The sequence below is a fragment of the Capsicum annuum genome, chromosome 8 (assembly GCF_002878395.1).
Source record: "Capsicum annuum cultivar UCD-10X-F1 chromosome 8, UCD10Xv1.1, whole genome shotgun sequence".
Lineage (NCBI taxonomy): Eukaryota > Viridiplantae > Streptophyta > Magnoliopsida > Solanales > Solanaceae > Capsicum > Capsicum annuum.
This window is the reverse complement of record NC_061118.1, coordinates 149,528,973-149,543,319: the sequence shown is the minus strand read 5'-3', so window position 1 is coordinate 149,543,319 and position 14,347 is coordinate 149,528,973. Positions and strand designations below refer to the sequence as shown.

General features: G+C 28.2%; 1 protein-coding gene across 1 annotated transcript; it reads left to right on the top strand.

Moving 5' to 3' along the window:
* The first annotated feature begins 10,742 nt into the window (after nucleotides 1-10,742).
* On the top strand, nucleotides 10,743-13,864 carry LOC107879773 (polygalacturonase-like). Its single transcript, XM_016726724.2, has 4 exons — nucleotides 10,743-11,198; nucleotides 12,680-12,969; nucleotides 13,304-13,532; nucleotides 13,640-13,864. Exons 1-4 carry the CDS (start codon nucleotides 10,749-10,751, stop codon nucleotides 13,862-13,864), a joined length of 1,194 nt encoding a protein of 397 aa, XP_016582210.2. The 5' UTR covers nucleotides 10,743-10,748.
* Nucleotides 13,865-14,347: the final 483 nt, after the last annotated feature.

Genomic DNA, 14,347 nt, shown 5'->3' with positions numbered 1-14,347 from the left:
AGTGTGTGGCTCACTCTCTTTAAAAAAAATGTCAAGTCATATCCACGTCACAATAAATCAATGACATGTCATAATATTTTCATTAATTAATTTATTGGATTATTAATCAAGAATATTAAATAAAAAATAAAATAATAAATTAAAATTTTATTTTTTAAAATAAAATTCATCACCATCATTATTTAAAAATTTTAAATAATAATTTTTATTATATTTATATAACTTAATCAATTTATAAAATAAATTAGAATTTATATATCATAAAATTACGATTCAAAATCATAAAATCTGGTAATTTATATTATAAAATCAAAAACTTAAAAAACGAAAATGAGATTTTGACTTGAGATTTCCCCTATATATCATATATAATCAAAAACTTCAACAATAAAGAATTTCATCTTCATCATTATTTAAAACAATTCATCTCTACCATTAAATAAAAAGTAAAATAATAAAATAATTTTTTTTTTTTAATTCAGCTCCATCGTTATTTTAAAAATAATTTTTATCATATTAATATAACTGAATCAATTTATAATACAAATTAAAGTTTATATATTCTAAAATTTAGAGGGGGGGGAGTTTGGCTGATGTGGTGGTAGGGGGGATGGGGGGGAAGGGGGAAGGGTAGCTAGTGTGGTGGGGGGGGACGGGGAGGGCTGGTGGGGGGGGGGGGGGGGGAAGGGAAGGTTGGCTGGTGTGGTGGTGTTGGTGTTGCGTGGGGGTTGGGGACGGGAGAGGGTGCTGGATGGGGTGGGGGATGCTGGATGCGGGGGGAGGGGTGGGGGAGTGGTGGTGGTTGCTTGGCGGGGTGGGGGACACTGGTGATTTTTTAATTGTTTTAATTTTTATTTTTTTTTAATTTTCAAAAATATGTTTAAACAAGAAACACTGAATCACGCGCTTAAAAATAGTTTGGGAATAATCAAAAGGGTAAAAATCATTTTCCCTCCCTAATTTTTTCTTAAAAATCAAACGCCCCCCTCAACTTTGAACAATAATCATACTTCTCCTTTATCCTAATTAACTTTTTAAAATTTCTATTTTACCCTTTATCATCATTTTTTTTAACTTCTTTAAAATCATCATATTTTCATTTTAAAAAAAAAAAATTATATAACAAATTTTTCATAAAAACATAGACATTCTTCATATAACAAAATTTTCATAAAAACATAAACATTATCTTCTAGAAAAAAAAGTAAGAAATATATAAACTAATGATAATCTTTATGAAGTAAATTAGCATAATAAGAAAATTAGTTTTATTAATAATAATCAGAACTATAATATTTATTTTAACAAGTGAAAATAATAAGTACTAGTAATTTTATAAACATATTTCAATGCAGAAAATACAAACAATAAATGAAAGAGATAAGCCTCTAGTACCACTCCGAACTATGGTCAAAGTTGTTACGACACACTCCAACTTTACAGGGGTCCTATTATCCCCTGAACTCAAATTTAGCGTATTTTTGTCATTTTTTTGTGCTAATGTGACACCTTTATTGCATAAAATGAAGCCCATATCAAAGGTGTCACGCCATCTAAAACGATTGACAAAAGGTATCACGTTAGCTAAAGAGATTGACAAGAATACGCTAAAATTTAGTTTAAGGGGTAATAGGATCCCCGTGAAGTTGACGTGTGTCGTAGTAAATTTGATCATAGTTCGGGGATACTAGATGTTTTTCTCGAATAAAAATAAGGTCAAATTTTAAAGATTATATTTATTTATATAAATTATAAAATATGTAATATTCTATAAATGGCAATCACAACTTATTTACTGATATAGACAATAGATAATATAGTTTCTTATCACTTGGTCCTCATACTAAAAATAAACGTTTTAGTTTATCTGCTCAATTTGTGAAATCAAGAGAATTGTATTATGTTTTTTTTCCACCCTTTAGTGTTAAATAACTATATAAAGTAACAGTATAGACAGATTTAAAGTTTCAAATTATCATTAATAAGGTTAATTTAGCAAAATATACCTCTAAGTAAAATTGTCTTAAGGATTGTGTTATATCAACAAAAGGTTAAGTAATACGGAATGAATTTAGTAAGAGAGTGATAAAATACGAAAATATACGTACATGTATGTACATACATATGTATATATACACACTTAGGGGTGGGTTGTTTGGAAACAAGTTATTCCGGGATTAGTTATTACCAAATAAGTTGTACTAACATGTATGCGTGATAACTTGTCTCATCATTGTGGTATAAATGGTGTGACAAATAATTTCGAGACTACCTAATACATCTAATTAAACGCAGGATAAATAATCATGAACTTTATCTCTGAATTATTATAATTATGTCTCACATCAAACGACTCTTTAATACATATTATTCTAAAATAACGATCTTAAAAAATAACATTGAATTTTGTGATAAATTTATAAAAAGTATTAATTTGCGTATAAAGTTAATAAACTTAAATAAAATGCTACAAATATCCATGTTAAAAAAATATTCATTACATATAATATAAAAAGATATTACATAAATATATAATTAAAATTATAAGGATAAAATGGACATTGCATGAGATAAAGAGGGAAGTATGATTATTATTCAATGTTGAGGGAGAATTTGATTTTTTAATCAAAGTTGGGGGATGAAAATAATTTTCACCCTAATCAAAAAGATAATAATGGAATATAGTGTTTAAATTTTAAATTTTTTAAATATGCATTAGCAAAGTATTAAAAAGAAAGGGAAACTTTATGCGGGGTGAGATGGGGCAGGTTGAGATTATAGATAAATACTATGGGAGGCGAGCTGGGACAAATTGAAATTTTTGTGGGTTAAGCTTAACTTACCCGCTCTATTGCCATCCCTAATAACTTGTACTTTCTGGGAGTGAACTACCATTTTAATTAGTTTATCAAACTAATGGAAATTTATTATATGCAATCAACCTTTACAATGAACCCTCGTTATAATGATATTTTACTATTACTGTATAATTTTTTCCAGAATTGATTTTTCATGTTATATTTTATTTCTCTTTTTACTATAAGTCTATAATTACCTAATTTTTTCTCTAAAATTAAATTTATTTCTCTATAACAATGTTTTACCTATAACACCAATAACATTGTTTAAAATAGTATACTCTTTGTAAATTACTCCTTTATAACAGTCGTACTCAAATATTGTATAATATATTTTTTAATAATATGTTATATATAAGTTAACTATTAATATTTATTTAATCATCATTTATATTATGCACATAGTATAATTTAAGTATAAATATATAAAAAATTATATTTAAATAATTCTTATTAGTTGTTAGTTATGGGTATAATTTTACAAGGAAAGGCTATAGCTATTCTTCTCACTTTCTCAGAAATACAAAATTTTCATGTCAAGCTTTATTGGAAAGATCGTATTGATGTTTTCTATCATTTAATTTTAAAAAAAGAAAGAATTATACACTTTTTAGTTTTGCATACTTTATTTACAAAAATTAAATGAGATCTAAACGTCAAATACTAGTATACATATATAACAACAATTCACTATAACAATCATTAAACTTTTAGATAAATATTGTCACTATAAAGATAAAGATTATATTGATGTGCCTTTTTTTATGAAATATTCATAATCTTTCTAATATATCTATAATCTATAATATATTAAAAGTGTGAAGGGCCTTAGAAATGTCGTTCGAACATTTTATCCTTCATTAAAAGTCTTTCTTTAGATAAAATTATCTTTTCACTATTTTCAATATTTAAAAGTTGAAAATTAATTAAACATATTTATGGTAAAATCTTTCCTTATTAGAAGTCATCAGAATAGATGACAACTAATATTTTTTTCATTAGTTTAATAATTCTAAAATCAACGAAATTTGACTTTAAGAAGATTTAAAATTATTTTTTCCTATATTCCTCAAATAAAATTCTAATTATACATAAACACTAATATATATTACAAAACTAATAATACCCCAAAAGGTAAAAACATGCACATCCAAAGAGGCAAAAACGTACCTTATTTTTTAATTTTTTACTTCTTATACTTGTTTTTAGTTCCAAATTCAATATTTTTTCCTATATTCTTCGAGTAAAATTTTAATTATACATAAACACTAACAAATTAGTTAAAGTCCTTATTTTATCTATGTAACAAATCATAATATTTAACACTTCTAAATCGACTAAAATTTTATCTTATATAAAAAAGAATTTCTACAATTCTATTTAAGTAATATTTTTATCATACTTTACTACAAAAATACAACATTTCTTCTATTTGTACTTTTTCTTTTATTTTGAATTTTATAGATTTTAATTTTAATTCAAGTTATCTTCGTACATTCATTATCGTCATCCTTCTGTCTTTCTTTATTCTTTTTAGTTAATGAATTTAAAGATTATATATGAATTATGTATAATCAACAACTGACATGTATTGTCCCCTTTTAACAATTTCTCGTATCTCTCCTTCAGTTGTAAATTTTGATAGAATAAATAGACAAAACAAGCGTGTTGTTTTCATCGAATGAAGTAGCCCAAATAATTAAAGGTTTATCACACCAAAAAAAATTAAGATTTATATTACATGTGTGGTGATTCTCTTTTGATTGTTGCAAGTTTTACACCTTTTAAAGATATTTGATAGTTTTTACGCAAAATTTAAAGATAGCGGTATATAGCACTATTATTATATTTATTGCTTTTTTCCTTTTGAAAAGTTATTCGATAATAACTTGTTATGTGTCTTTGTTACGTACGCAATAAGAATATAATTAATGATTTAACTTTAAAACACACGGAAAGACTTTTAACAAGAAAAAAATGAAACTTCTGGTGGTAAAATATATATATGGTTACACTAAAATATATGTTTATATTTACATTATGATATTAAAGTGGGAAAGATTTTTGAAAAGTGATCTAAAGTTCTTATACTTCATTAAAAATTTCTGCAATAGATAAAATTATTTAATTTTAAAGAAAAAAGACATAAAGTCATCCCTGAACTTGTCCGACTTTTGCAAAAAGTACACTCAAACTTTGCGGGCGACCTATTGCCCCACTGAACAATTTAAAAGTGTAATGAATATCTCATTTCCAGCTAATATCAATTGCAAGAAAAGAAGTGCATTCACGCATCAATAGCTATTTGCCACGTCAATTCATTTAATTTTACTTTTTTTATCGTCTTTTCTTACTTTATTTGTTTTCCCTTTTTTGTTCCTATTTTTCTTTCACTCTCCTCCATTGTTCTTCTCCATGAACTCCCATTACTCTCTACACTTCACCATTGATAATTGTTAAAGCTTTGGCCACCTCTTTACTAGCCCCTCTTATTTTATTTTGTCTCTTCTAAATAATCCTAATCTTTTTATTATTAATTATTTTATTTTATTTTTTTTAGATAGAAAACTAAGATAAAGTGGGTTGAGTGACACGATTGAGCTTGAAACTTTTTCTTCTGATCGATGTTGTTTTAGTTATCTGTGTCATCACAATTACTGTTAAATCATCGTTGGATTCAAATTAAACTTTAAAAATCAAATATAATTATGTTGAATCAAAATTTTATTAAAATTAAATCATGTGCTTTTCCTAACGAAAAAATCATAGTTTTATAACAAAAATCAAAAGAAAAATAGTAGATATATAGTAATGGAACGATTATAAACTTAAGGTGAAATAACTTGAAAAAACGAGGAGAAAGAAATAAAAGGAAAAAGAGAAGTAAAGGATAGAAAAAATGAAAGAAAATGGTGAGGAGTTGGATGAAGAAGATAAAGAGAAAAAATAATTGAAAAATAAATTAAAAAGAAATAAAGTAATTAAAAAATATTTCTAATTAAATAAATATTGATTTTTTAATAAGAAAAATAAATTTTTAGTTGTTTCACGCTCTATTTGGAGAGTGAAATACACTCTCCACGTCATGTGGGATTAAACTTTGCCCGCAAAATTTAAGTATCTTTTTGTAAAAAGTCGTACAAATTCAGGGATGACTTTATGTTTTTTCTATATTTTAAATAATTAAATGTTACACATGTAAGGCACGTACAGTTACACTAGTATCCTAAAAGGTAACCCTATTTTCTGATTTTTTTTTTCACATTTTAAAAAATGAAATCTACTAAAAATGAAATAAGAGTTAAAAATAATATTTTGACGTAAATAAATATTTAAGACAAAAAATAAATTAAAAATTGAAGAGGGTCAAATCACGTGTCTACATCGATAATCTATAAATGGACCTTGCGGTCCCCAATGGATCTCATCCTTGAGGGAGTGAGCTCAGAGGCTATATATCGATAGGCATTAACCATTGTATATTATTCCATATCATGACTGCGCATTACGTCCCTTATGAATTGTTTATGTGATTGAGATACTCATGATATTGTTGATATTGAACTGCTGAAATTTTTTTGCTTGCAGAGTTATTTTAGTATTCTTTATTCGATATAATTTTCTACTTGAGCTTAGTAGGCCTACGATGCCTACGAAATACAAGTGAACTATATTCAATCCTACATTTCTGCATTCTTTTGTGCACATCTTGATACGAGTGCTCCATGTGGGTCTGATCATGTTTACTAAGATTACTTCAGAGTCATGATGAGTTATGTTCCCCGGATTGGAGCTATCTCCATGCTTCATCTATTTTTATCATGTCTTTATTATCTATCCGAGACATTGTTATAGACCTCAGTTATTTGTTTAATGAATAAAGTCGCTTTGTACACGTGACACTAAATCTTGAGATAGATGTTTGTACTTTCTGTTTCTATTGAGTTATTATTTAAAGCCCTTACTTCAGTCGCTATGTATCATTTTCTTTAGGTTGATTGTCTTTTTGAGTTGTATATCAGACTTACCTACCATAGTTTGGTTGGGGATGAGCGCCATCACCATCAACGGATTTTTAGGTCGTGACAGTTAGTAGCAACAACGGTAGAGGCGGTGGTGGGTTCGACAGAAGCCACGAGTGGCTTTAGACCTAGTGCACAAAGTGCTTTCCAACTAGCAGTTAAAAACTAGGAAAACTTACCTAAATATAACATATTTAGGAATACCATTTACCTAATTTTAATACATGCATAATTCATGTTTAATACAAAGTGTATAATTTTTAATACATCTATATTGTATGCACAATTTTTCAAATATATAGTACATTTTTCACTAAAACAATATAATGCATTTTGATACACTTCTAATATATTTTTATTAAATACATACTTCACTTTTAATATATAATAATAATATAACTGTTATAGGTGGTAAATATTTTCTATCATATAATATATCTAAATAATAAATAAAAATTATATTTACAAGCAATAAATATTTTATCAAAAATATTCAAATAGGTAGTTTTTCCTTAAGAAAACAGAATTTTTGATTCATGTCCCATCGTGGTAATTTAATATTTAGACAGTTATTTCCCTTTCAGAGAGGATCTTTGGGATGCTTTATATTATAGCTTTTAAAAGGGTAATCAGGATGCGAATCCCAACGTATTTGAGAACCTTTTCCTATCAATATGGAGCCATCCAACTATTGGCAAAATCTTTTTGCATGTGATTGCATATCATGTTGTATGTATATTCTATTGCTACGTCTAACGTTCATCTTTCCCCATTAACCAAATTAACATAAGTTGATGGAAAAAAAAAAAACACAAGATAATGTTTATAAAATCAGCTTTTTAAAATAAATTCCTAGGATGAATTTTGCGGGGTAAAGCTGGGAGATGACATATTTACTTCCTTCGTCCAATAATTCTACGATTTATAAAATCAATGAATAATTTATTTATTTTTATTCATTTTATTCTTACCATTAAATAGGATTCATTATCTAATAAATCTCTTCAAGTATAAAATTTATTATATTGAATAATTATCCCTATCATTTATTGCTTATTAATCCTTGTGTCAATAAAAAATGAACAAATACTAATCATGATTAAGTAAGAGTTAAGTCACATGTCCTGTATTTATTATGTAATTGTTTTTTTTGGTATAAAACTAAGGAAAGATTCTTTTGGCCATAAAATGTGGCCATAATAGCTCAAATTTGATAATAAAGTCTATTCACATTGTAAACAGGTTTATATTTTTACCCTTTACTCCCAAATTTATATATTTTCTTTCTTCATTTATTCTTCTAACTATTTCCAACACATGGGGATTGAACATCTAACTTGTTTACTTATTTATTTGTTGACTTTGTATTTCAAAATAATATCTATACAAACAAAGAAGAAAAACGTTAAGTTATTTCATTTATTTGAATAATTGTTTAAATTTAAAATAATATTAAACTTAAAAATAATTTTAAAATTGCTGGATATTTTTAGAATGATATATAAACGACTGAATGATAATTTAAAAATAATTAGAAACAATTTTATTTGTCTTTGTGGATAGTTATTCCATTTGGCCACATTTTTAGAATGAGAATTTAGAATATAAAATAATTTTAAAAATTTAGAAAAGTAATTTTTTTCAAGTTTATTGACATTCTGCTTTTATAATTTATCAACAGAAAAATAAAATTACTTAAAATTATGTAATTAGACAAGACAAATTATTAAAATTATGTAATTAGACAAGATAAATTATCAAAATTTCTAATGATACAAATTCACTTCAAGAATTTATTTCTCTGAGTTTTTAGCTATTTAAAATCTTGTTGTGTATTTTTTCAAAAATTTTAATCTAAAGGATCGAGAATATAGTAAATTCAACAACGTCAAGACTGTTGCTTCAATTAAATTAAAAGAGATATCAATAGAACATGCCTACAAAAAAATTTCATATTTTTCTATAGGTGATTGTTTTTATTCTTGTAATATAGAACTTAATACATTTACTTTGATTCAATAATTTGCTAATCATTATATATATTTGCAATTAATGTAACCTCTAATAAGTAAGTTTACCAATTATTGAGTTTAAATAAATTTTAAAATGTATTTAGATAATTATTTAAATATAATTTAAAAATATTCTCACTGACAATTAAAACTCAAAATAGTTTAGACATGGTAGATATCGATTCAATATAAAAATTATAAAATATATATAGCTCATATATGTCGACTCTAGTTAACATTAACTCAGGAGAGTCACACATTGATGTTACAGTCTTGAACCCATATGTTACATCGACTTGAAAAATTATGAATCATTACTTATGATTGTTATTATATATAACCTCTATTTAAATAATTTTATTAAATATTATATTTAAATAAATTGAAAATAGTTTTTAAGGTTTAATGTGTAAACAATTCAATAACAACAGATAAAATTCAAAACATTTTAGACATTAACAAACTATAAAAATCATAAAATTATATATAGTTCATTTGTGTCGATCCTAGTTAACAGCAACAAAAGAGAGTCCAATGTTAATGTGATAGACTTGTATTCATATGTCACGTCGATTTGATCCTGTAAATCATTATTTAATATGACCTATAATTAAGTAATTATATTAATTAATATATTTATACAAATTTAAATTGCATATTTAAATAATTTTTAATCTAATTTGAAAATATTTCAATAACAACAACAAAAACTCAAAACACTTAAGACATGATAAATATTGACACATTATAGTAAAATATAATCTGTAAGTGTCAACCCTAGTCAACATCAATCTAAGAGAGTCATATGATGTTGTAACAAGTTGTCTAGTCCGATTTAATAACTTGTAAATCGTTACTTACATTGTTATTAATAGATTTAGATTTTTTTTTAAAAAAAATTGATAATATTTCAATCGTCAATTCAAAAGTCTTCAGAAATAATAGACATCGACACATTAAACGTAATTGGTATAAACGTTTATAATTTTCAATCAAACGTATTTGGAAACATACTGTGAAAATTGAAACGTATTTTCAAACCAATTTAAGTAACAAATATAAGTAATAATTCACAATTTATCAAATCGTCGTAATATAAGGGTGAAAGAGTTATATGATTAACACTTATACCTCTTGACATATGTGAACTACATGCATAATTTCTGTAAGTGTTAACGTTCATCAGGTTTAATGTATGTTGAGTTGTCGTCATTGCGATATCTTACAAATTATGCATGAGAATTATTTAAATATATATTTAACCATATACTTAAAAAAATAAAGAATTAGAGATCATTTTAGTAACAAGGAGAGAAAGTCGGAGAAGAACATGAGAAAAAAAATAGACAGTAAACATAGTGTTTGAGTTATAGCGAAAAAATATGTATGTTTTTGAAGAAATATATATATTTTAATGATATAAGACTATTGATATTCTTGCTTAAGAATTTGTGTTGCAATTAAATTGCAATATAGGGAGTATACATAATTTAATGCTTAATTACCTTGACTTTAAAAAAATAGAAAAAGATTTCAAAAGGCTACTATAAACTTTTTAATATTATGGCCATTTAGCATCGTCCTAAAACTAAATATTAAACCCACCACCATCGCACACTCTCATCCCCGGATGATGAAAAAGCGAAGGATTAGACGAACTAAAGTTACGGCCGGGCCGGCGCCCTGTGATTTCTGTTTACTTATTAGTTAGTTATAAAAGAAAAGAAAACGTCGAAACGGAAACAAACAGTAAAATTGACCTCCATTTCACTCCTCATTTTCCTTATAAATACTCTTTTCAAACACTCCATTTCTCTCACCACCTCGGCCTCTGCCATTTCAACGTAACAGAAAAAATGAGTTTCTTTTCTCTTCTCCCACTTATTCTCGTGAACATAATAATCATCTTCTTATTCAACTTGTCAACAGGTGCAGATTCCACATACAATGTCCAAAACTATGGAGCCAAATCCGATGGAATATCGGATTCGTCCAAGGCCTTCGTTAGTGCATGGACTGCAGCATGTGCATCTACTAGCCCAGCCACCATTTACGTGCCAAAGGGAAGTTACCTTCTTGGTAATGCATATTTCTATGGTCAGACATGCAAGAGTAATGCCATAACTATACGCATTGACGGCACACTTGTAGCTCCTTCTGACTATAACGTTATTGGCAAATCTGGGAATTGGATTAAATTCGAAAGAGTCACTGGAGTTTCTATCATTGGTGGAACCCTTGACGGCCAAGGTACCAGTCTTTGGGCATGCAAAAACTCTGGGAAAGGTTGTCCTAAAGGAGTCACGGTATGTTCCACTTCTTCTAAATAAATAAAAATTCTTGTATGAAATTAGTGTGGGATTAAAAAACAGTTGAATAAAATAGAAAGGAAATTGGTGTTGCCACATTGTTAATGTGGTCACATGGATTAACGTTGTAACATGAATTTGTAATTTGGTGTTGTGACATGGTTTAAGCTTGAATATTCATCTATAAATAGATGAAGTTACCCTCATTCCAAAACACACCAAAATTGAGAGAGCAGTAGAGAGAAAAGAGAGTAATAATCCACAGATATTCTATAGTCTGTGAGATAACAGTGTGAGAGTAATATTGTAGTGAGTTGTGAGAAATAAAAAGAGTGTTGTTTCGTTTATAAAGAGCACTAGTCGTTTGACATTGACAAGTTGTAATCAGTATTATAGTATTACTCCATTGGGTATTTTATTTACTATAGTATTACTCCATTGGGTATTTTATTTACCCCGTTATACTATTTGGTGTCGTTGTTACTCTCTTGTTATTGCTATTTGTGTGGATATTATCTTGGGTGGAAATATTTATTTTCCCAACAATTAGTAGTAGTGGCCAACTGAACTTGATAACTCTAACTTCTGGATTCACCTCTTCATATATTATTAATCCTGTTTTTTATTGGTGGAACACCTCATAGAAAATTTTTTAACATTAAATGGGTTTAAAGATCTGTTTCTCCTGAAGGGTAGCAAAGTAAAGATGAATTTTACTGTTAACATTTGTTTTTTCTCTTCCCGGCAGCCCTTCCCTTTCATCAAGTAGTAATACTCTACTGTGAGTGAATCTTTGTTATAATTGACGGTGCTGTTATTAATTTTTGCTACAAGGTAATTTGTTTTCTACTTAGCATATTAATTTATTACTTCCTTCATCAATTTTTACTTGTCCACTTTTCTGTTGGCACATGAATTGGGTAATTTGACTATATTACGCTTTGAGTACAATAAATTTAATGCTTTGAGAAATGCATTAGATAATGAATCGTATTTAATGTTAAGGGTCGAGTAGAAACAAGTAATAATCCATTGATTTTATAAACTGTACAGGTATTGCTGGACTTCCAAACTAGAAAAGTGGACAAATAAAGATGGACGAAGAGAGTAATAGGGAAAATTATAGTCAATGCCTTTGGGCAATCTTGTATATAAAATATGTAGACATTGTATAGGTAGTGTATAGTTTATACTGCACATACCTATACAAAAGATATATAGATAGATAGTGTATACTGGTAAACTAGATAGACGAAGGGTAGATATAGGTAAGTTCCCTTAATAATAGGTGGTTTAATTTAGTGTAGGAGCTGTTCTCAAATAACTTTTTCTTCTAGAGATTACAAGATTATAGTTTTATCAGTAATAAGAAGCAAGGAATTATAGTGAATCTGCAAACAGTCAGTCAATCATACATATTTCCTTTCTATATTCCTTTTATTAACATATCTTCTTACCATACAAAAACATTTCTGCAGACATTAGCTTTTTACAACTCAAACAACATTGCAATAAGTGAATTAACTTCACAAGACAGCCAAATGTTCCACATTTTGTTAGACGGCTGCCATAATGTGGAGTTACAAGGCGTGAAGGTTTCAGCTCCTCAAAACAGTCCCAACACTGATGGAATTCATTTACAGTCATCTTCGGATGTTACCATCCTGAATTCCCAAATAGGGACAGGAGATGATTGTCTCTCAATTGGTCCTGGCAACTCCAACTTGTGGATCGAAAACATTGTCTGCGGCCCTGGCCATGGAATAAGGTCTTTAAATAGACTCCCTCCATCCCAAGTTATGTGACATCATCTGATTAGACACAAATTTTTTATAAACAAACACTTTTGAAATTTGTGGTCTAAAACAAATTTTAGACATTTTTGTGGCTATAAATCATTCCGTAAGTGTAATTTACATAATAGAAATGTGACATTCTTTCAGGACAGATTAAAATTAAAAGGAAACACTGCCACATAAATTGGTACAAAGGTTTTAGTGTAAAATAACTTGCAAATAACTAGGATTGAATAATCATGAGTGTGTTTTGGTATGAATGGAAATGATCGTCTCTTTTATCTAAGATGTTTTAGATTGGTGCAGCATTGGGAGCTTAGGTTGGGATATACAAGAGCCAGGAGTACAAAATGTGACAGTAAGAAGAGCAGCTTTTAGTGAGACTCAAAATGGTGTGAGGGTCAAAACATGGGCAAGGCCGAGCAATGGATTTGTTAGGAATGTTCTTTTTCAACATGTAGTTATGAATAACGTCGAAAATCCCATCATCATAGATCAAAATTACTGCCCTGGCAGTGGAAATTGTCCTGAGGAGGTAAATGAAAAAAGAGATGAGAATCACACACACAATACATTCTCAAACAATGTTTTTATAAAATACGTCGTATGATTTCATTACACGTGAATGCTTAATTTTTTCAGGGCTCAGGCATCAGGGTTAGTGAAATAACATATCAGGATGTACACGGAACATCGGCTACAGAAGTTGCAGTGAAATTCGACTGTAGCAAAATAAATCCATGTAATGGGATAACGCTACTGGACGTGAAACTCAGTTATAAAAATCAACCAGCCGAAGCTTCATGTGTTAATGCTGAAGGAAAGGCGTCTGGTCTACAACAACCAACTAGCTGTTTACAACTTTGAAGAATAGAAGAGGAAATTCAATTTCAGATTATATTTGTATTTACACAGGAGATAAAATGTTATTAGTACACTAGGAGTATTTTTTTTTTTTTTTTTTAAAAACATTAGACTTGCTTAAGCCTATGGTTGCAAGATTTTTAGCCTTCTTGGTATCGTGCCAGGCCTTGTAAGATTTCTGCTCTACTAGCTCCAGAATATATTAGATGCATGTGATCTATCAAAATTTAACTAAGCATTTTGGAGTTCTTTTAACCGATATTTTTGCTCTTGTTCGTGATGAATTTTCTTATTACTCTTCAGGCGTTTAGAAAGACAAAAAACAACAATATGTGCAGAGGAACTTGCAGTTTGTACCAACAACAACAACAGGAGGTCATCACCTAAAGGTGCTCGCTCTCATGTGAATTAATCCACTATCAAGTTAATCCCTCGTCAATTTGTTTGCTCTATATATTTTTAATTCGTTTTAAAATTTCCAAGTAA

Bases quoted from the DNA above. Each gene is read 5' to 3' on its own strand.
- LOC107879773 (XM_016726724.2), top strand. From the start codon at position 10,749: ATGAGTTTCTTTTCTCTTCTCCCACTTATTCTCGTGAACATAATAATC. The intron at 11,199-12,679 runs GTATGTTCCACT...ACATTTCTGCAG, and splicing joins GTTGTCCTAAAGGAGTCACG to ACATTAGCTTTTTACAACTC. The intron at 12,970-13,303 runs GTCTTTAAATAG...AGATTGGTGCAG, and splicing joins GGCCCTGGCCATGGAATAAG to CATTGGGAGCTTAGGTTGGG.